Source organism: Pseudophryne corroboree, chromosome 1 (assembly GCF_028390025.1).
Source record: "Pseudophryne corroboree isolate aPseCor3 chromosome 1, aPseCor3.hap2, whole genome shotgun sequence".
Taxonomy (NCBI): domain Eukaryota; kingdom Metazoa; phylum Chordata; class Amphibia; order Anura; family Myobatrachidae; genus Pseudophryne; species Pseudophryne corroboree.
Genome location: NC_086444.1, coordinates 195,017,020 through 195,039,048, shown reverse-complemented (window position 1 = coordinate 195,039,048; position 22,029 = coordinate 195,017,020). Strand labels below are relative to the sequence as shown.

The 22,029-nt window shown below is 46.8% G+C and overlaps 1 protein-coding gene and 2 pseudogenes across 5 annotated transcripts in view; 2 read left to right on the top strand and 1 right to left on the bottom strand.

Annotated features, from left to right (window-relative positions):
• Positions 1–22,029, bottom strand: part of POLR3G (RNA polymerase III subunit G) — a 112,947-nt gene that overhangs the window by 8,116 nt on the left and 82,802 nt on the right. For 4 of the 5 annotated variants that reach the window (XM_063963993.1, XM_063963991.1, XM_063963994.1 and 1 more), the window contains exons 2-3: positions 21,720–21,838; positions 17,903–18,032 (exon numbers count right to left, since the gene is read on the bottom strand). In XM_063963993.1, the coding sequence (XP_063820063.1) occupies positions 17,903–18,032; positions 21,720–21,836 (247 nt within the window). In that variant the 5' untranslated portion in view covers positions 21,837–21,838. The remainder of the gene's footprint in view (positions 1–17,902; positions 18,033–21,719; positions 21,839–22,029) is intronic. The other variant, XM_063963995.1, reaches the window with a different exon arrangement.
• LOC134945401 (5S ribosomal RNA) lies at positions 19,847–19,966 on the top strand (annotated as a pseudogene).
• Positions 20,127–20,246, top strand: LOC134933414 (5S ribosomal RNA; annotated as a pseudogene).

Sequence of the window (22,029 nt, the reverse complement as noted above, 5' to 3'; positions counted from 1 at the left end):
TGCAGGCGCCAGTGTGATTCTGCCTCATACTATAGGTTTAGAGCAGCAATAAATTAAAAACCAACCTTTAAATCTATGAGCTAAATAGCTGAAAATCGCGCAAGTGCCTGTATCTAGCAGGCTATTATTTGGGACATCATTTTGCCTTTTTCCAGCCTCCTCCCTAAATCCCTTTTTTATTTTGCCTCTGCTAGAAGGAAATATGTATCAAAGTTTGGAGAGAGATAAAGTGGAGAGATATAGTACCAACCAATCAGCTCCTGTCATTTTTCAAACACAGACGGGAAATGCCAGTTAAAAGCTGATTGGTTAGTACACTATCTCTCTCCACGTTATCTCTCACCAAGCTTTGATAAATCTGCCCGAGTGTCTTGAATCCAACTTTAACTCCTATCTTATCATTCTCCACCCTGTGCAACTGAGATTCTGCCCCCAACATTGCACTGAGATTCCCCTCACACATGTGAACAACCATATACTTACTGTGAAGTCTGAAGGCCAATTCCCCATATTTATCCTCCTGACCGTCTCTGCTGTTTTCAATGCTGCTGGTTACTCTCTTCTCCTCTAAAGCCTTCTCTCCATTGGCCTTTATAACAGTTCTCCCCTGATTCACTTCCTACCTATCCAGCCATTCCTTCAGTCTATCCCTCTAGAACAATGTCCCCTGTCCACTATCTGTTGAGGTTCTGTTCTAGGATCTCAACCTCTCTCACTGGACACCTCTTCTCTTGGGCAACGTATTTTGCTCATTTGGACCAGATGGTACCAAAATGTTCACTAACACCCAAATCTACCTCTCCTCCAGTAATCATACCCCTACTCTGCAATTGAGTGTCTCTTCTGTTTCCATATGAATATCTCAAGCTACAGTACATTAAGCTATTTGCAAATCCCTATGCTGGCTTCTCAGGAACCCAATTCAAATTACTCATCCACAGCAGCATCATCCTTAACACTTCATCTTGAAGACAGTGCACAATCTAGAGAGACAGACATTAGCCTTACTTCAGCTGGTAATGATCACATACATTGTCCTACATGACTCCCATAGACCTATTCTGGGTCAATGGATGATGCAGCTGGATTGGTAGTACTTGATGCTTCATTCATCAACAACACTGATGCCATCAGGTGCAGTAGGGTCAGGGCCTGGGGCATGTATATAGTCTGTACTGGAAGCAATGCAATTCCTAATGTGCATAGTTACAGTATAGCAGTTATACTTACACCTGGATATGATGACATGAGTTTAGTTATATGTGATATTAGAAATTATAATATACTGGTAGCAGTAATACTGTATTTAAGCAAGGCATACATTGGACACAAGCTGAAATGTATTGGGATCAGCGGTTATGTGATAAGGGATCTCAGCTAGATTGTTATAATAGCTTATGATTGTACTATTTGGGAATGCTGAGCTAATGCTGCCAATATGGAAAGTATAATGAAATCAGGAATACAAATAGACAAATACACTGTACACATACCTACACACACCCATGAGGGAAGTACTTAGAAAACAGAAGTTAATGTACTTACTAGGAATCAGTGGGATCCGGTCTGAAGATCGACAGTGTCTAGGTCGACAATGTTTAGGTCGACCACTATAGGTCGACATGTTTTCAAGGTCGACAGGGTTTCTAGGTCGACAGGTCAAAAGGTCGACATGAGTTTGTTTGTTTTTTTCGTTTTTTTTACTTTTTCATACTTAACGATCCACGCGGACTACGATTGGGAATACTAACCTGTGCCGAGCGCAGCGGTAGTGGAGCGAGGCACCTTGCCCGAACCATGGTGAGCGAAGCGAGCCATGCGAGGTGACCCTGTGCACTAATTGGGCTTCCCGGTCACTGTACAGAAAAAAGGACACCAAAAAAAATTAAAAACTCATGTCGACCTTTTGACCTATCGACCTAGTACATGTCGACCTAGAAACCATGTCGACCTTCAAACCCTGTCGACCTAGTGACTGTCGACCTAGAGTGGTCGACCTTAACATTGTTGACCTAGACACTGCCGCTCGAATGATCCACACCGGGAATCAGTATCATATGCCAGCGCAGGGAATCCCGGCGGACGTAATATCGACACCAGGATCCCACTGATGAAAAGTCTGAAAGGGGTAAGGGGTGTTTTCCCCTCTCTCCACCCCCCTAACCCCCCTTGAAAGTGCCTATTCCTAACTTCCGTCCTCGCTGACTAAACCTCCCCCTCCCTCCCCCGCAGCCTAACCCTAACCTCCCTCAGCGGTGCCTAACCCTAACCCACCCTCCCCCGCAGCCTAACCTCTCCTGGGGGTGTCTAACCCTAACCTACCCCCCACCTCTGTCTGATGCCTAAACCTAACATCCCCCCCACCCCCCGCCGGCGCTAAACTTCCGTCGTGGGGATACTTACGGTCGGGATGGCGGTTGTCGGGATTCCAGCTCCGGGATCCTAACCCATTTGGAGTTCCGATGTTGGGATTCTGATGGGCATCGGTATTTCGAATGCCAGCATCTTGACCGCATCCCACCTGCACAGTGATGTATCATCTAGGTTGAACTATTATATTTTCAGAGTGCAAGATATTCCGTTATAGGGTAAGTTCAACTACCCGCAGTAATTACCGCGGGTGAAAATAGGAGTAAGCTTCGAGAACTATTCAATTAGACCCCTGACTTCTCCCGATTACCTTGATAACAACCATTAACTCAATGTGTTAACATGCCTTAGCTCACAGAATCCGTGAAATGTTCTCGAATTTGTGTATTAATGTAGTTGCGGCACAAATTAATCCCCAAGTCATGGGCGGGGAGTTATGACATCATGTGATCCCCGCAGGCAGCCAATTGTCCCGCTTATCCCCATCCTATACAGTACTTACTGAGTTTATGATATATTGGTGGGCCGCACTTCTACCCAGAATGGCTGAGGGGATGGCTTTTCAGACCGCTTCGCAAGACAGGTATGTATTTCTGAATCACTCTGTAACTTCAAAATATACTGTATCAATATAATACGATATATTTGGAAACTTACAGTTAGCTACTTCCCTATCTTGATGACTAGACCCATTACTATCTTATTCATACTAATGCAAGCATCCGTGTATAGCAAACATCTGTGTGTCTGCATGTGGAATGTAACCCCGCCCATTGTTTTCCTGTCTGCAGTCGCAAAAGTCATCATTAGTAACTAGACATGCACCCACTACATGCCGAGTGCAAATGCTCTGTCTGAAACAGGCGTCTCACCTCTGACTGCAAGGTGTAGAAGTTAATTTATACTTCCATAACACTCAGTTTTGCTAGAAATACCCATTTACGAAAACAGTGGTATGATCTATCCATCCGCACTTGCGATCTCTATCTGTGTGCGTATCCCTGCTTTGGCATATGTGCCGTCACTGATTTCTTTTTATGAAACATGCGCAGTGCACTGAAACCCAGGAGATGCGTCCCCAAACACACTTGCATCAGGCCCAGTGTGTGCCAATGTTTACTTGTTTACTTCCCTGGTTTGGTATACACCATACAATTATTCGGCCGATTTTGATCAGGTTTATTGAACAGCGTGTGGGCATGAGCGTTCTGGCAGAACACAGATAACAGTTCAAAAACGTCTAGAAACGCTCGTCTTTGATTATATGATTGGTCGGCCTTGATAGATTATATAGGCCAAAAGGTCCCGATATTGTGACGTGTGCGTGCATTCCTGATAATCTGTCCATATTTTATATGCTTTATCCGCATTACCTTATCCTCCTTATTGGTGGGCATATGGAAACTCAGGGTGGGGTGGCAGAAAATATTAAATGTATACCCCCCCCCCCCAAAAAAACAAACAAAAAAACAAACAAACAAAATGTAGCTTAAAAAAAAAAAAAGGAGATTTTTGGTAAGAACTTACCGTTGTTAAATTTCTTTCTGCGAGGTACAGTGGACTCCACAGGGAATAACATCGGGGTGTAGCGTAGGATCTTGATCCGAGGCACCAACAGGCTAAAAGCTTTGACTGTTCCCAAGATGCTCAGCGCCGCCTCCTCTATAACCCCGCCTCCGTGCACAGGAGCTCAGTTTCGTTAACCAGTCCAATGCAGTAGCAGGTAAAAGAGACGACAACCGTTAGTAGCCACGTACACCACCTTCTCATGACAAGAGAAGGTATCAGCAGCTAATGCCATACAAACCCAAAGAAGCGAAGTGCTTCAGGGTGGGCGCCCTGTGGAATCCAGTGTACCTCGCAGAAAGAGATTTAACAACGGTTAGTTCTTACCATAAATCTCCTTCTCTGCAGCGGGGTACACTGTATTCCACAGAGAATAACATCGGGGATGTCCGAAAGCAGTTCCTTATGGGAGTGGACGCACTGTACCGGGCACAAGAACCCGTCGTCCAAACAAAACATCTTGGGAGGCGGAAGTATCAAAGGCATAGAACCTTATGAACGTGTTCACTGAGGACCACGTAGCTGCCTTGCACAATTGTTCAAGGGTCGCACCACGGCGGGCCGCCCAAGAAGGTCCAACAGACCGAGTAGAATGGGCTTTGATGGCAGCAGGGGCTGGAAGGCCAGCCTGTACATAAGCACGTGCAATCACCATTCTAATCAATCTGGCCAAGGTCTGCTTGTTAGCAGGCCAGCCACGTTTGTGAAAACCAAACAGTACAAATAGAGAATCAGACTTCCTAACGGAGGCTGTCCTCTTCACATAGATATGGAGAGCCCGTACCACATCCAAAGACCGTTCTTTGGAGGATAAATCCGGAGAGACAAAGACCGGAACCACAATCTCCTGGTTAAGGTGGAACGAAGACACCACCTTAGGTAGATAACCAGGGCGCGTTCGAAGAACCGCCCGGTCACGGTGAAAAATCAGATAGGGGGACCTACAAGACAAGGCACCCAAATCAGATACCCGTCTAGCAGAGGCAATAGCCAGCAGAAACAAGACCTTGAGGGAAAGCCACTTAAGGTCCGCCGAATCAAGAGGTACAAACGGAGACTCTTGCAAAGCCTCCAGAACCACCGACAAACTTCAAGGAGCCACAGGTGGGACATAGGGAGGTTGAATCTGTAAAATACCCTGAGTGAATGTATGAACATCAGGCAGAGTCGCAATTTTTCTCTGAAACCATACCGGCAAGGCAGAAATATGAACCTTGAGGGAGGCCAGCCGAAGGTCCAAGTCCAGGCCCTGTAGTAGGAAGGCCAAAAGTTTGGCCGTACTAAACTTGTAAATGTCATGATTGTTAGATGCGCACCTAGCAAAGTAAGAATTCCAGACCCTATGGTAAATCCGAGCAGAAGCCGGCTTATGGGCCTTCAACATAGTTTGAATGAGCGCCTCAGAAAATCCTTTGGCCCTCAGTACGGAAGCTTCAAGAGCCACGCCGTCAAAGCCAGTCGGGCTAAATCCTGGTAAACACAAGGGCCCTGAACGAGGATGTCTGGTCGTTGCGGAAGCAGAAGCGTACGCTCTAGCGAGAGACCCTGTAGGTCTGAGAACCAATGCCGTCTGGGCCACGCTGGAGCTATTAGAAGAAGGATTCCTCCTTCTTGCTTGAACTTCCTTACTACTCTGGGCAGGAGTGACACCGGAGGGAACATGTACGGTAACCGAAAGTTCCATGGAATTGCCAGTGCATCCACAAATGCCGCTTGAGGATCCCTTGTTCTTGCTCCGAAGACCGGAACCTTGTGATCATGTCGAGGTGCCATCAGGTCTACATCTGGTAGGCCCCACTTGTCCACTTGGAGTTGAAATACTTCTGGATGAAGGCTCCACTCTCCGGCATGTACGTCCTGACGACTGAGGAAGTCCGATTCCCAGTTGAGGACCCCCGGAATGAACACTGCCAATATGGCGTTCCGCCCATTGAAGAATCTTTGACACTTCCATCATTGCCATGCGGCTTCGTGTACCACCTTGATGATTTATGTACGCCACTGTGGTGGCGTTGTCTGACTGTACTTGAACAGGCCTGTGCAGTACCAGATGCCGGGCCAGTTTCAGAGCATTGAACACTGCCCGCAATTCCAGAATGTTTATCAGCAGGAGAGACTCCACCGACCCTGAAGAGAGTGTTGCTCCAACACCAAGCCCCAACCCCTCAGGCTGGCATCCGTTGTCAGAAGGACCCAGTTGGAGATCCAGAAGGGACGACTCCTGCTCAATTGTTGGTCCTGTAGCCACCAGGTCAGTGACAGACGGATCTCTGGAGACAAGGAGATCATTTGACACCTGATCCGGTGAGGCAGGCCATCCCACTTGGCAAGAATAAGTTTCTGCAGAGGGTGGGAGTGAAATTGAGCATACTCCACCATGTCGAAAGCCAATGCCATGAGGCCTAGTACTTGCATCGCCGAGTGTATCGACACCCGCGGATGAGAGAGGAAGCAACGTATCTTGTCCTGAAGCTTCAAGACTTTCTTCCATGACAAAAACAACCTCTGGTTGTGTGTGTCCAACAACGCTCCCAGATGCACCATGCTCTGGGCAGGGATCAGGGATGATTTCTTCCAGTTGATGAGCCACCCGTGGGCTTGCAGAAACTGGACCATCAGATCGAAATGACGGAGGAGAACTTCTGGGGAATTTGGCAGGATCAGCAGGTCGTCCAGATACGGCAGGATCCGGATACCCCGACGGCGGAGTGAAGCCGTCATAACTGCCATGACCTTGGTGAAAATTCGCGGAGCCGTGGTCAGACCAAATGGTAAGGCCCGGAATTGGTAATGGAGATTGCCCATAGCAAAGTGCAGGTATTGCTGATGTGACATGGCAATAGGGATATGTAGGTAAGCATCCTGTATATCCAGGTATACCATATAGTCCCCTGGTTCCAAAGCCAGGACAATAGAGTGAAGGGTCTCCGTACGAAACTTGGAGACCCTCACAAACTTGTTCAAGGATTTGAGGTTGAGAATGGGCCGGGAGGAACCATTCGGTTTGGGGACTAGTAACTGCGTTGAATAGTACCCCCTGCCCCTCTGAGCCAGAGGCACCGGCACTACCACTCCGGTGTCCAGGAGGGATTGTACCACTAAATGGAGAGTTGTTGCCTTCACCTGATCCGAAGGGATGTCCGTCAGGCAACAGCGAGGAGGGGGGACGTGTCTTGAAGGATATAGCGTATCCATGAGTGATGACTTCCCGTGCCCAAGCATCTGAAGTGGTCTTCAACCATACCTGGGTGAACTGTAGAAGTCGGCCTCCCACCCTGGGATCCCCCAGGGGGAGACCCGCCTCATCATGCCGCAGGCTTGTCAGATTTGGAAGCCGGCTGACGGGCAGCCCAGGCACGTTTAGGCTTGGGCTTGGTGGTTTTGGAAGTGCGAGATTGTTTCGGGTACGCTTGACCCTTTGCTTTACCCAGAGGGTGAAAGGAACGAAAGGAAGACATGCAGTCTTAGCAGACGCCAAGTCAGCGACAATCTTGTTGAGATCCTCACCAAAGAGGATGTTTCCTTTAAACGGGAGCACCTCCAGAGTCCAAGTCCACTGACCAGGACTGCAACCAGAAAATACGGTGAGCCAAAATGGATGTCGTAGCAGCCTTGGCTGCCAGAACACCTGCATCTGAAGCTGCTTCTTTAAGGTAATGAGATGCCGTGACAATATAAGAGAGACATTGTCTGGCATGTTCAGAAAAATTGGATGGAAACTCAGCCTCTATTTCCTGAGCCCATGTCTCAATAGCTTCTGCGGCCCAAGTAGGCGCAACGATGGGCCTATGCGCAGCCCCTGCAAGGGTATAGATAGCTTTTAAGCAGCCCTCCACGCGCTTATCGGTCGGCTTCTTGAGAAAAGCGACGGTACTGACAGGCAGAGCAGATGACACCACCAGCCGAGCTATTTGCAAATCCACCGGCGGTGGCGTTTCCCAATTTTTACTAAATTCTGCCGCAAGGGGATAGCGGGCTAGCATGTTCTTGTGCGGGGTTCTCCCAGGATTCCTGACGTATGTCAGCCAAGTGGTCAGAATGAGGTAAAACCAATTTAGTAACCTCAATATAACAATTAATATTGATTTTACTATTGAAGCAAAATCAATACAGGCGCTAAGGTAAGTTATAACCAGTGTATAAAATTCACTCTAATATGGTTACATATAAACTGCAGCTCCCATGTAGGGTATCTGTGTTTACCCAAATAAACAGTTTATTTTATAGATATAATTATACTTATATAACCATATAAGAGAGCGCAAGATACTGAATAAGTAGATACAATTTATTTAAAATCTTAAAAGGTATATAATATATATATATATTCAGATGAGCAACATAAATGCTAAATGTGGAGCAAATAATCAGCTGACCTTCACTGATAACTATTAATAAACCATTATTGTCCCGTGAGAAGGAAATATCCAATAATTGCTTGAGGACAAGATGCGGAGTGTTAATGAATACAATAACCTGCTTCCAACTCCATAAGATGAAGAAAATCCACAATGATTTGTAAATGCCTCTGTGTATACTATGTTGGAAAAAGCATATTGATGAGGTTGTTTTGAAAGCCGCCTACACGGAGATGAGCTTTGGCTTCTCCTAGCCTGCGTACTGCTTCACTTTTAAACCCCCACACATACACATCCGTCCAGACCGCTGGACGCTCACCGCAAGTATGATGATATGCTGCAGCCGTATCCTATGGCACAAGGAGGACCATGCAGTGCGGGAGCTGCTGTGTAGAGACGAAGGCAGGTCCCAAACAAGGCAGTGTGCGGACGTTGGCAGGTCCCGGGGGGGGGGAAGGCAGACGCGGCTCCACGGCAGCAAAGATGATCGGCTAATTGCCTGAAAGCAGGTATGTAGAGGCGGTCAGACACGTAGATGGTGTTACTCCAGCCCTAATTAATGCGTTTCTCCGACTTAAGGGCAGTCGGTTTCATCAGAATCAGACTTATTCTGATGAAACCGTCTGCCCTTAAGTCGAAGAAACGCATTAATTAGGGCTGGAGTAACACCATCTACGTGTCTGACCGCCTCTACATACCTGCTTTCAGGCAATTAGCCGATCATCTTTGCTGCCGTGGAGCCGCGTCTACCTTCCCCCCCCGGGACCTGCCAACGTCCGCACATTGCCTTGTTTGGGACCTGCCTTCGTCTCTACACAGCAGCTCCCGCACTGCATGGTCCTCCTTGTGCCATAGGATATGGCTGCAGCATATCATCATACTTGCTGTGAGCGTCCAGCGGTCTGGACGGATGTGTATGTGTGGGGGTTTAAAAGTGAAGCAGTACGCAGGCTAGGAGAATCCAAAGCTCATCTCCGTGTAGGCGGCTTTCAAAACAACCTCATCAATATGCTTTTTCCAACATAGTATACATAGAGGCATTTACAAATCATTGTGGATTTTCTTCATCTTATGGAGTTGGAAGCAGGTTATTGTATTCATTAACACTCCGCATCTTGTCCTCAAGCAATTATTGGATATTTCCTTCTCACGGGACAATAATGGTTTATTAATAGTTATCAGTGAAGGTCAGCTGATTATTTGCTCCACATTTAGCATTTATGTAGCTCATCTGAATATATATATATTATATACCTTTTAAGATTTTAAATAAATTGTATCTACTTATTCAGTATCTTGCGCTCTCTTATATGGTTATATAAGTATAATTATATCTATAAAATATACAATTTAGTAACCTTCTGACGTTTGAACCTGTCCGGTTTCTTAGATATAGTAGCAGGCTCAGGATCATCATCAATCTGAAGAATGAGCCTAATAGCCTCTAATAGATCAGGAACATCCACCTGTGAAACAGATTCCCCATCAGAAACGTCATGATCAGAGTCTGTGGGGTCAGTATACAAGCCATCTTCATCGGAAGAGGTATCCGGAACATGTGTGGATTGAGAGGAAGTAACAGCCCGCTTAGAGAACTTCTTAGGTTTAGTTTTAGGCGGGCGAGGGTCAGGAATACGTTTATCCAAAGAGTTATTCAATTGCTGTAACTGAGTGGACAGAGCATCTGTCCATGGTAGATTAACCGCAGGGACCATATAAGGCATAGTAGGTCCCATAGGGGGCGCAAGTCTAGTTACCAGCGTAGTCATTAAATTAGAAAAGGCAGACCAAGGCGGGCCCTGATGTGCCCCCGTTGTTACAAACTGACTGGGGGGTACAGAACCCCCAAGACCTGAACCTTCTGCAGCCATGTTATCCTCAAATGCATCTGGGACATCATAACCGTGCATGGCGGAATCAGACCCAGACCCAGACCCATCGCCCCCATGTAGCTGACATGATATGAAAGTGTAAACCACAGGCGACACAGTACAATGTCAGGAGATATAATACCTAACACAAACCCCCCGTGCAGTGGACAGCACAGAGGATTTCTGAGGTAAAATGTGACTGAAAAACACAGAGAAAAATACAAAATACGTATATCCTGTGAAATACCTATATTATCTAAAAACCCTGACACACGGAGCCCCCTCAGGTTACAGAATACAGGGATAGCAGTAGGAGTGAGATACACGGCGTAGAGATCACCCAGCAGCTATATGCACACACACAGTCACATGTACAATGCAGGAATTATGACAAACAATAAAACTGCACTGGACTAGCAATACTGTGGGTGAGATTCAAATGATATATCACGCCCAATTTCCTTTCTAAAACGATCTCTGTTATCGCGCATATTGCACCCATAGTAATCAGGTTTAGCTGTGTAAAGGGTTGGGTGCCTCGCTACTCCAGGAGTAGCGAGCTGAAATAATGATACAACGTCCCTGAGGGCAGAAACAGAATGGGTGTGTAAAGGGGTGAAAAGAATTGAATCCCGCCCTATTACTGAGTAAAGTTATGTATATAAACAGATATATCAATGCACAGTAAAAACTGGATGAATATCACAGGGTACTTGTACTAAATACACCTGTAGTAATGCACTTGTTCTTAACTAACACTGTCTAAACAACATGTAGAATACTTAAGTGTCCTGTAAATGCACAGCGCTGATGATGCGGGCGGCTTTACAGGGGAGACATCAACCAGCAGTCCCAGAATCAGCACAGCTGTGTGTAATGGCGCCCAAACACTGACAGGGAGTGAAGAAGACAGAGAGATGCAGCTCCAGGGCGGGAACATTTACTCTAAATGGCGCCCAGGGGCTGGGGGAGGGGCTACAGGCCAGAGCCTTATCCCCTTGCTGGACTTCACCACCGGGTGCTGCGGGCCTTAATAAAATGAATTTTCTCCGACGTCCTAAGTGGATGCTGGGACTCCGTAAGGACCATGGGGAATAGCGGCTCCGCATGAGACTGGGCACAACTAAAGAAAGCTTTAGGACTACCTGGTGTGCACTGGCTCCTCCCACTATGACCCTCCTCCAGACCTCAGTTAGAATCTTGTGCCCGTCTGAGCTGGATGCACACTAGGGGCTCTCCTGAGCTCCTAGAAAGAAAATATATTTTAGGTTTTTTATTTTACAGTGAGATCTGCTGGCAACAGACTCACTGCAGCGAGGGACTAAGGCAGGCATGTCCAAACTGCGGCCCTCCAGCTGTTGTGAAACTACATATCCCAGCATGCCCTGACACAGTTTTGCTGTCAGAGAATGCAAAAGCTGTGACAGGGCATGCTGGGATGTGTAGTTTCTCAACAGCTGGAGGGCCGCAGTTTGGACATGCCTGGACTAAGGGGAGAAGAAGCGAACCTACCTTACTGGTGGTAGCTTGGGCTTCTTAGGCTACTGGACACCATTAGCTCCAGAGGGATCGACCACAGGACCCGACCTCGATGTTCGGTCCCGGAGCCGCGCCGCCGGCCCCCTTACAGAGCCAGAAGCAAGAAGTGTTCCGGAAAATCGGCGGCAGAAGACTTCTGTCTTCAACAAGGTAGCGCACAGCACTGCAGCTGTGCGCCATTGCTCCTCATGCACACCTCACACTCCGGTCACTGATGGGTGCAGGGCGCTGGGGGGGGGGGCGCCCTGAGGGCAATATAATACACCTTGGCTGGCAAATTATCACAATATATATATATATATATATATATATATATATATATACACATACATATATATATATACATACATATATATATATATATATATACATATATATATATATATATATATATATATATTATATATATAATATATATGTGATAAATTACCCCTGCCAGAATCCATGAAAAAAGCGGGAGAAAAGTCAGCCGAAAAAGGGGCGGGGCTATCTCCCTCAGCACACTGGCGCCATTTTTTCTTCACAGTGCAGCTGGAAGACAGCTCCCCAGGCTCTCCCCTGTAGTTTTCAGGCTCAAAGGGTTAAAAAGAGAGGGGGGGCACTAAATTTAGGCGCAATATGTGTATACAAGCAGCTATTGGGGGGAAAATCACTCAGTTATAGTGTTAATCCCTGCATTATATAGCGCTCTGGTGTGTGCTAGCATACTCTCTCTCTCTGTCTCCCCAAAGGACTTTGTGGGGTCCTGTCCTCAGTCAGAGCATTCCCTGTGTGTGTGCGGTGTGTCGGTACGGCTGTGTCGACATGTTGGATGAGGAAGGTTACGTGGAGGCGGAGCAGAGGCCGATAAATGGGATGTCGCCCCCTGTGGGGCAGACACCAGAGTGGATGGATAGGTGGAAGGTATTAACCGACAATGTCAACTCCTTACATAAAAGGCTGGATGACGTAACAGCTGTGGGACAGCCGGCTTCTCAGCCCGCGCTTGCCCAGGCGTCTCAAAGGCCATCAGGGGCTCAAAAAACGCCCGTTACCTCAGATGGCAGACACAGATGTCGGCACGGAGTCTGACTCCAGTGTCGACGAGGTTGAGACATATACACAATCCACTAGGAACATCCGTTGCATGATCTCGGCAATGAAAAATGTGTTACACATTTCTGACATGAACCCAAGTACAACATAAAAGGGGTTTTATGTTTGGGGAGAAAAAGCAGCCAGTGTTTTGTTCCCCCATCAGATGAGTGAATGAAGTGTGTAAAGAGCGTGGGTTCCCCCGATAAGAAAATGGTAATTTCTAAAAAGTTACTGCTGGCGTGCCCTTTCCCGCCAGAGGATAGGTCACGTTGGGAGATATCCCCTAGGGTGGATAAGGCGCTCACACGTTTGTCAAAAAAAGGTGGCACTGCCGTCTTGGGATACGGCCACTTTGAAGGAGCCTGCTGATAAAAAGCAGTAGACTATCCTGAAGTCTGTATATACACACTCAGGTACTATACTGAGACCTGCATTTGCCTCAGCATAAATAGTGCTGCTGCAGCGTGGTCTGATACCCTGTCAGATAATATTAATACCCTGGACAGGGATAATATTTTGCTAACATAGAGCATATTAAAAAGACGTCGTCTTATATATGAAGGATGCACAGAGGGATATTTGCCGGCTGGCATCCAGAATTAATGCAATGTCCATTCTGCCAGGAGGGTATTAGAGACCCGGCAGTGGACAGGTGATGCTGCCTTTAAAAGGCACATGGAGATTCTGCCTTATAAGGGTGAGGAATTGTTTGGGGATGGTCTCTGGGACCTCGTATCCACAGCAACAGCTGGGAAGAAAATTTTTTACCTCAGGTTTCCTCACAGCCTAAGAAAGCACCGTATTTTCAGGTACAGTCCTTTCGGCTTCAGAAAAGCAAGCGGGTCAAAGGCGCTTCCTTTCTGCACAGAGACAAGGGAAGAAGGAAAAAGCTGCACCAGACAGCCAGTTCCCAGGATCAAAAATCTTCCCCCGCTTCCTCTGAGCCCACCGCATGACGCTGGGGCTCCACAGGTGGAGACAGGTGCGGTGGGGGCGCGTCTCGGGAACTTCAGGGACCAGTGGGCTTGCCCACAGGTGGATCCCTAGGTTCTGCAAGTAGTATCACAGGGATACAGGCTGGAGTTCGAGGCGACTCCCCCTCGCCGTTACCTCACATCAGCCTTGCCTGCTGCCCTCGGAGAAAGGGAGGTAGTACTGGCGGCAATTCACAAGCTGTACTTCCAGCAGGTGAAATCAAGGTACCCCTCCTTCAACAAGGCCGGGGTCCTATTCCAAAATGTTGTGGTACCGAAACCAGACTGTTCGGTGAGACCCATTCTAAAATTGAAATCATTGAACACTTATATACGAAGGTTCAAGTTCAAAATGGAATCGCTCAGGGCGATTATTGCAAGCCTGGAGAATTTCATGGTATCACTGGACATCAAGGATGCTTACCTGCATGTCCCTATTTACCCTCTTCACCAGAAGTACCTCAAAATTGTGGTACAGGATGGTCATTACCAATTCCAGACGTTGCCGTTGGTCTGTCCCCGGCACCGAGGGTATTTACCAAGGTAATGGCCGAAATAATTATCCCGTGCTTGGACGATCTCCTTATAAAGGCGAGGTCCAGGGAGCAGTTGTTCGTCGGAGTAGCACTATCTCGGGAAGTGCTACAACAGCACGGCTGGATTCTGAATATTCCAAAGTCGCAGCTGGTTCCTACGACGCGTCTACTGTTCCTGGGTATGGTTCTGAACACAGAACAGGATAAAAAGGGTTTCTCCCGGAGGAGAAGTCCTAGGAGTTGTCGTCTCTAGACAGAGACCTCCTAATACAAATACAGGTGTCGGTGCATCAAGGCACGCGAGCCCTGGGAAAGATGGTAGCTTCTTACGAAGAAATTCCATTCGCCAGGTCCCATGCAAGGATCTTCCAGTGGGATCTGTTGGACAAGTGGTCCGGGTCGCATCTTCAGATGCATCGGCGGATAACCCTGTCTCCAAGGGCCAGGGTGTCGCTGTTGTGGTGGCTGCAGAGTGCTCATCTTCTAGGGGGCCGCAGATTCGGCATACAGGACTGGGTCCTGGTGACCACGGATGCCAGCCTTCGAGGCTGGGGGGCAGTCACACAGGGAAGAAACTTCCAAGGACTATGGAAAAGTCAGGAGACTTCCCTACACATAAATATTCTGGAACTAAGGGCCATTTACAATGTCCTAAGTCAGGCTAGACCCCTGCTTCAACACCGGCCGGTGCTGATCTAGTCAGACAACATCACGGCGGTCGCTCATGTAAACCGACAGGGCGGCACAAGAAGCAGGATGGCGATGGCAGAAGCCACAAGGATTCTCCGATGGGCGGAAAATCATGTGTTAGCACTGTCAGCAGTGTTCATTCCCGGAGTGGACAACTAGGAAGCAGACTTTCTCAGCAGACACGACCTCCACCCGGGAGAGTGGGGACTTCATCCAGAAGTCTTCCAAATGATTGTACACCGTTGGGAAAGGCCACAGGTGGACATGATGGCGTCCCGCCTCAACAAAAAGCTACAAAGATATTGCGCCAGGTCAAGGGACCCTCAGGCGATAGCTGTGGACGCTCTGGTAACACCGTGGGTGTACCAGTCGGTGTATGTGTTCCCTTCTCTGCCTCTCTTACCCAGGGTAATGAGAATAATAAGAAGGAGAGGAGTAAGAACTATACTCATTGTTCCGGATTGGCCAAGAAGAGCTTGGTACCCAGAACTCCAAGAAATGATCTCAGAGGACCTATGGCCTCTGCCGCTCAGACAGGACCTGCTGCAGCAGGGGGCCTGTCTGTTCCAAGACGTACCGCGGCTTCGTTTGACGGCATGGCGGTTGAACGCCGGATCCTGAAGGAAAAGGGCATTCCGGAGGAAGTTATCCCTACGCTAATTAAAGCTAGGAAAGAAGTGAACGCAAACCATTATCACCGCATATGGCGGAAATATGTTGCGTGCTGTGAGGCCAGGAAGGCCCCAAAGGAGGAATTTCAGCTAGGTCGATTTCTGCACTTCCTACAGTCAGGGTGACTATGGGCCTAAAATTGGGTTCCATTAAGGTCCAGATTTCGGCTCTATCGATTTTCTTCCAAAATAGAACTGGCTTCACTGCCTGAAGTTCAGACTTTTGTTAAGGGAGTGCTGCATAGTCAGCCCCCGTTTGTGCCTCCAGTGGCACCGTGGGATCTCAACGTGGTGTTGGATTTCCTGAAGTCGCATTGGGTTGAGCCACTTAAATCCGTGGAGCTACAATACCTCACGTGGAAAGTGGTCATGCTGTTGGCCTTGGCGTCGGCCAGGCGTGTATCAGAATTGGCGGCTTTGTCATGCAAAAGCCCTTATCTGATTTTTTATATGGATAAGGCGGAATTGAGAACTCGTTCCCAATTCTTTCCTAAGGTGGTATCAGTTTTTCATGTGAACCAACCTATTGTGGTGCCTGCGGCTACTTGGGACTTGGAGGATTCCAAGTTACTGGACGTAGTCAGGGCCCTGAAAAGTATATGTTTCCAGGATGGCTGGAGTCAGGAAAACTGACTCGCTATTTATCCTGTATGCACCCAACAAGCTGGGTGCTCCTGCTTCTAAGCAGACTATTGCTCGCTGGATCTGTAGCACGATTCAGCTTGCACATTCTGCGGCTGGACTGCCGCATCCTAAATCAGTGAAAGCCCATTCCACGAGGAAAGTGGGCTCTTCTTGGGCGGCTGCCCGAGGGGTCTCGGCTCTACAACTTTGCCGAGCAGCTACTTGGTCGGGGTCAAACACATTTGCTAAATTCTACAAGTTTGACACCCTGGCTGAGGAGGACCTAGAGTTTGCCCATTCGGTGCTGCAGAGTCATCCCCACTCTCCCGCCCGTTTGGGAGCTTTGGTATAATCCCCATGGTCCTTACGGAGTCCCAGCATCCACTTAGGACGTCAGAGAAAATAAGATTTTACTCACCGGTAAATCTATTTCCCGTAGTCCGTAGTGGATGCTGGGCGCCTATCCCAAGTGCGGATTGTCTGCAATACTTGTTTATAGTTATTGCCTAACTAAAGGGTTATTGTTGAGCCATCTGTTGAGAGGCTCAGTTGTTATCATACTGTTAACTGGGTATAGTATCACGAGTTATACGGTGTGATTGGTGTGGCTGGTATGAGTCTTACCCGGGATTCAAAATCCTTCCTTATTGTGTCAGCTCTTCCGGGCACAGTATCCTAACTGAGGTCTGGAGGAGGGTCATAGTGGGAGGAGCCAGTGCACACCAGGTAGTCCTAAAGCTTTCTTTAGTTGTGCCCAGTCTCCTGCGGAGCCGCTATTCCCCATGGTCCTTACGGAGTCCCAGCATCCACTACGGACTACGAGAAATAGATTTACCGGTGATTAAAATCTTATTATAGCCTAATCTGACCTGTGCCCTTGCCCTGGTGGTCTAGTGGGGTCCCTGTACTGCCACAGTGTCCACACCAGCGAGCGCGACCCGCCTCCTAATAGCGGTGGCGGATTGCGATTTCCAGCAGGTCCTGCCTGAGGGACCCTCTTACCTCCTCTCTGAGTGCGGCCACGTGATCCCGGAGAACTTCGGTTAGTGTGTGCGCCCAGGGTGAAGAACCGGAGCCTCTGCTGTAAGTACCCGGCAACCAGGGACGCGGGAGTATACAGCGCCGCTGGGGGAGGTGATGGAGCTGAAGCAGGAGATATCAGAATGATATCTAGCACTAAGAGTGCCTCTGCTGCAGCCCTTGAAGTCTTCTATCTCCTCTTTAAAATAGCTCTTCTTAGGGCTGCTGGAGCAGCCCTGCCTGTTAGCTGCCTGCACTGTAGGCACCAACTTAGTTACAAACTGAGCTCCTGTGCACGGAGGCAGGGTTATAGAGGAGGCGGAGCCGAGCATCTTGGGAACAGTCAAAGCTTTTAGCCTGTTGGTGCCTCGGATCAAGATCCTACTCTACACCCTGATGTTATTCCCTGTGGAATACAGTGTACCCCGCTGCAGAAAACCCTAATTTGTAGGGCAGATATCGTGACCTTCCAGTGGAAGACAAATTGCCAGATTGTTGGGACAACAAGTACAGTACATAGCTTTACTATTTTATCCATAGAGAATAAGGTCACATTTCTAATGGAAATATTCATAGTCAGAGTATAGAGAAACAAAAGTTAAGTACTTTGCTTTTTAGATTCTTTTCCTATAAAGTATGGCAATCTTTTCATGGTGCCTCGCAGCTCTTGTTTTAACGCTAGCAAATACTCCTGCTCTTCGCTTTCCAGTAGTGGAACTGGTTTGTGGTCTGTATGCTGTGAATAGAAGACAAGAACAAAGTTAGGATTTAGCTTGTAAATTAGCAAGAATAACCTTTCCTGAAGGTTGTTGCGGTACTAAGAAAACTTTTTCCTCCTACAACACCAGAAAAACTAAATAAGAAATGCTAATGTAAAAAAAAAACAACAACAACCTCTGAAAGCTGTTTCCAAACCTCTTTGTGACATGATATAATGGAGGACGTTTCAGCATACGTGCCGCTTAATAAAACTGATGATGATGCTTTTCTCTCTACTTCAAACAAGCATTAGGCATGGAAGGTATTCAAAATTACAAAGAAGGGTCTTCATTGCAACAGTATAATATTACATAAGGGTATTCTATAGAGTTAAAAACATCCATTATACTCCGACATTGTAACACTTACAGATCTTACAAAAAAGGGGATAAGCACTAGGCAGTGACGTAAGTTTGTCCCAGTTGCCCGGAGGTAAGAAAAATATTGGTGACCCCCCCCCCCCTATATATATCTATATATGTAACAGAAATGACAGCACTCTATGTCAGTAACAATAAATTCAGGTGCAGGGTCCTGGCAATTGATATATAAACACTCACTTCCTCCAAAATGGAAAAAAGCCTCACGTTTAGCAAATCAGAAATCAACTTTTTGGATGTATCCATCCTCCTCTCCAACAACGCACTGACCACCAGAATTTATTGCAAAGACTCTGATAGAAACACCCTCTTGCTCTCTACCAGCTTCCATCCGGCACCGCTCAAAGGAGGTCTACCGTTTTCACAACTCCTCAGAGTGTTACGTATCACCTCTGACCCTGCTGACATACCCTCAGCTCTACAGTCCATGATCAATGCTTCCTCGACCGTGGATACTCAAAAGAAGAGATCGATACGGCACTTACAAGGATTGGCCAGATAAGGAGAGAGGAACTCCTATCTAGTAAAGATACTTCCTCCAACAGAGACAATGACAGATTTAATTTTGTCAGTATGTACACCACTGCTTCTAAATTAATTCGCAACAAGATCCATGAACATTGGCATCTTATTAGCACAGATCCTAATTTGGCTAAAGCCATCACGCAACCACCCAGATTTGCATATAAACGAGGACCCAACTTGAAAGACATGCTTGTTGTAACAGATTTTTCTAAAAGGAAAAAGAATACACCTTCTCACTGGTTGACTACCAAAACAGGGGTTTACAAATGTACAGGCTGTCCAAACTGTCCTTTCTTGTTACTTGGCAATCGGTTTATTAACCCTCAGGATAACAAGACTTATACCATTAGACAAAGGCTTGACTGCAACAGTAAATTTGTGGTCTATGTGTTGAAATGTCCATGCAACCTGCTTTATGTTGGAAAGACTAGCAGAATGCTAAAAGAACACTTAAGCCAACATCGCTCCACAATCAAAAAGAGCATCACCCTGGGGGGGCCTCAGGTGACTTTGCAAATTTACCTGTGGCCAGACACTTTAGGGAAGCTAAACACACTATCAACCAACTCAAGTGTTGCATCTTGGACCAAATCCCACCGCTCCAAAGGGGTGGTGACCGCAACAAGATTCTTCTACAGAGAGAACATCAATGGATTGATAGACTTCAAACATTGGCCCCAAATGGGCTCAATGAAGAATTCCGCTTAGGATGCTTCCTCTGACTCTGTACATCACTGTATTGAGTCTAATCTTTGTTGGTTTACTTTTCAGAGACACCGCCGTGTGTCATGTCACATTATCATTGACATGTCCTTATCAATTGTCACCTGCTAACCCCTGATTGTCCTGCACTATCTTGCATTCCTATCCTCCATACCATGGAGACTGATACTACCATACCACACTGGATCCCATCCGATCCCGTCTGATCTTGGCAATTAAGCAGTGATGGGCCTAGTCAGTACCACACTTGGAGACAAGGTGGGAATACTGGGTGTTGTATCAAGGAACTTGGTGCACCTTCCCCACCCCTCCCCATTGTCTCTCAGACACTGGCACCATTAGTGGTGCCCACCCTTACATATTAGCATACGGGATATGTTATGATTGAGAGATGAGGGATGGCACTATCACACTGTGTACTATTACATAGGGGCACATTTGACTGATACAATCATACCACACTGGAAACCATCCAATCCCATCCGAACTTGGTAATTAAGCAGTGTTGGGCCCAGTTAGTACCATGTATGGAGACAACATGGGAATACTAGGTATTGTACTAGGGACAATCCTTGACCCACAGGTAACACTCTGTCTATGCTCTTGATACTGCACGGCTATTGTAATCACCACTGTCACTTAGGTTGGCTGCCTGCATTTTAATTATCTCACTAATTTTGACCACCACTGTGCTTTATCATTATATGGCACTTTTTTGCATATAGCGATCGAGACACCATATCCTCTGGGTACACCCTTGCTGTACAAGTAATCACAGTTTGTTCACTTTAATTTATTGATCTTTGATTATTGTTTCTTATTCTGGACTGACATATCTCCATACTGTTGGCGCACTGTGGAGTTAATTACTCCACGAACAACCCTATGGCTGGAGACTTAGTCATCAGCAACGAAACCTGTCTGCCACTGCACGCAGAATATCGATCTGTCTACACCTACGTCATGCTGCCGGAGCGGGTAACCAAGGAGATGGCCGGGTTTGTGTACTTTGGCAACGCAACCCATGTGTGCGGAATTGGCCAATCAGACAGCGGGTTTGACGCGCTGCATCCCGCTGACGGACTTCCGGTTTCAGAACCCTCGGCATTCTCTGTACTATTTAAAAGGGCTCCGGACAGAGTGACCATTGCCCCTGATGAAAACCAGAAAGCGTTGAAACAGCTGTTGGGCGGATCGTAGCAGTGGTTATTTCCAGATGGATTGTCAGGAATAAAAAACCCTTTTTTTCACCTTTCAAAAACGTGAGTGCTGGTCTAAATTCTTTTTTCCATTTTGGAGGAAGTGCGTGTTTATATATATATATATATATATATATTATTTTTTTTTGCTTCTGCACAGCAAGCCTGCAGATTCTAACTATATGAAGCTACTACAAAAACCATTGCAACTAGGTAGATCTATGTAGGGGTCCAGCCATACACTACATAGATCTGCTCAGTCACTCACAATGCTGATTATTTCTCTGACAATTAATTTGCAAGTGTCATATCCAGGATTAGAACCTACAACCTATTAGACTGGAGGCATGCATCTTACTGATGGAGATATTTGCTCTTGCATAGGAAGTATGAGAATTCTAACTATATGAAGTTACTTGTAATTGTCAGAGAAATAACTTCATATAGTTAGAATTCTCATGTTTCCTTTATAGGAGCAAATAGCTTCATCAGTAAGGTGTCTGCTTCCAGTGTATCTATAATAAAGAGGGTGTGATTTGTAAAGTGCAGTGACTAGTGGGGAAGTCGGCTACGGAAGAGATACCGGCTGCTGTCAATTAACTTAATTGATTAATTGAAGTGCCCCCCTTCAAAGCAGGAGCCCGGTGGCAGTTGACTCCATTGCCTCCCAGAGTTCTGCCTCTGGCACTAGGTACATACTAGAGCTAGACCTATCCCGTACAATAAGCAGAGGTGAGATATAATACACATATAGAGTCACATGTGACAAATGTTAAATAAATGTAACTTCTGTAGTGTAAAAGCAAATAAACAGCCAACGAGAACCACTGTACTTACTGGGAATAAGGGCAAGGGCTGCACTGCAGTCTCGGGAAGAGAGTCACCCCTTGAAAAGCCAATGGCTTGAAGATCAAATGTGAAGGATGCCCCTCTACCTCGTGCTTTGCCAGCCATACCTAAACAACAAATGTGCTATTATTAAAATTACACTGTGTAGTGGTTATTCTGGAACTCCATTATATAGATCTATAGACATTAGTAATAGTATGTGCCATTTGTATATATTTATATTTTGAAAGCCGTTGGAGGAACAGGAGCTTGAACTGCTGATGTACATTCACTGGGAGAGAACTTATAGTCTTTTTGG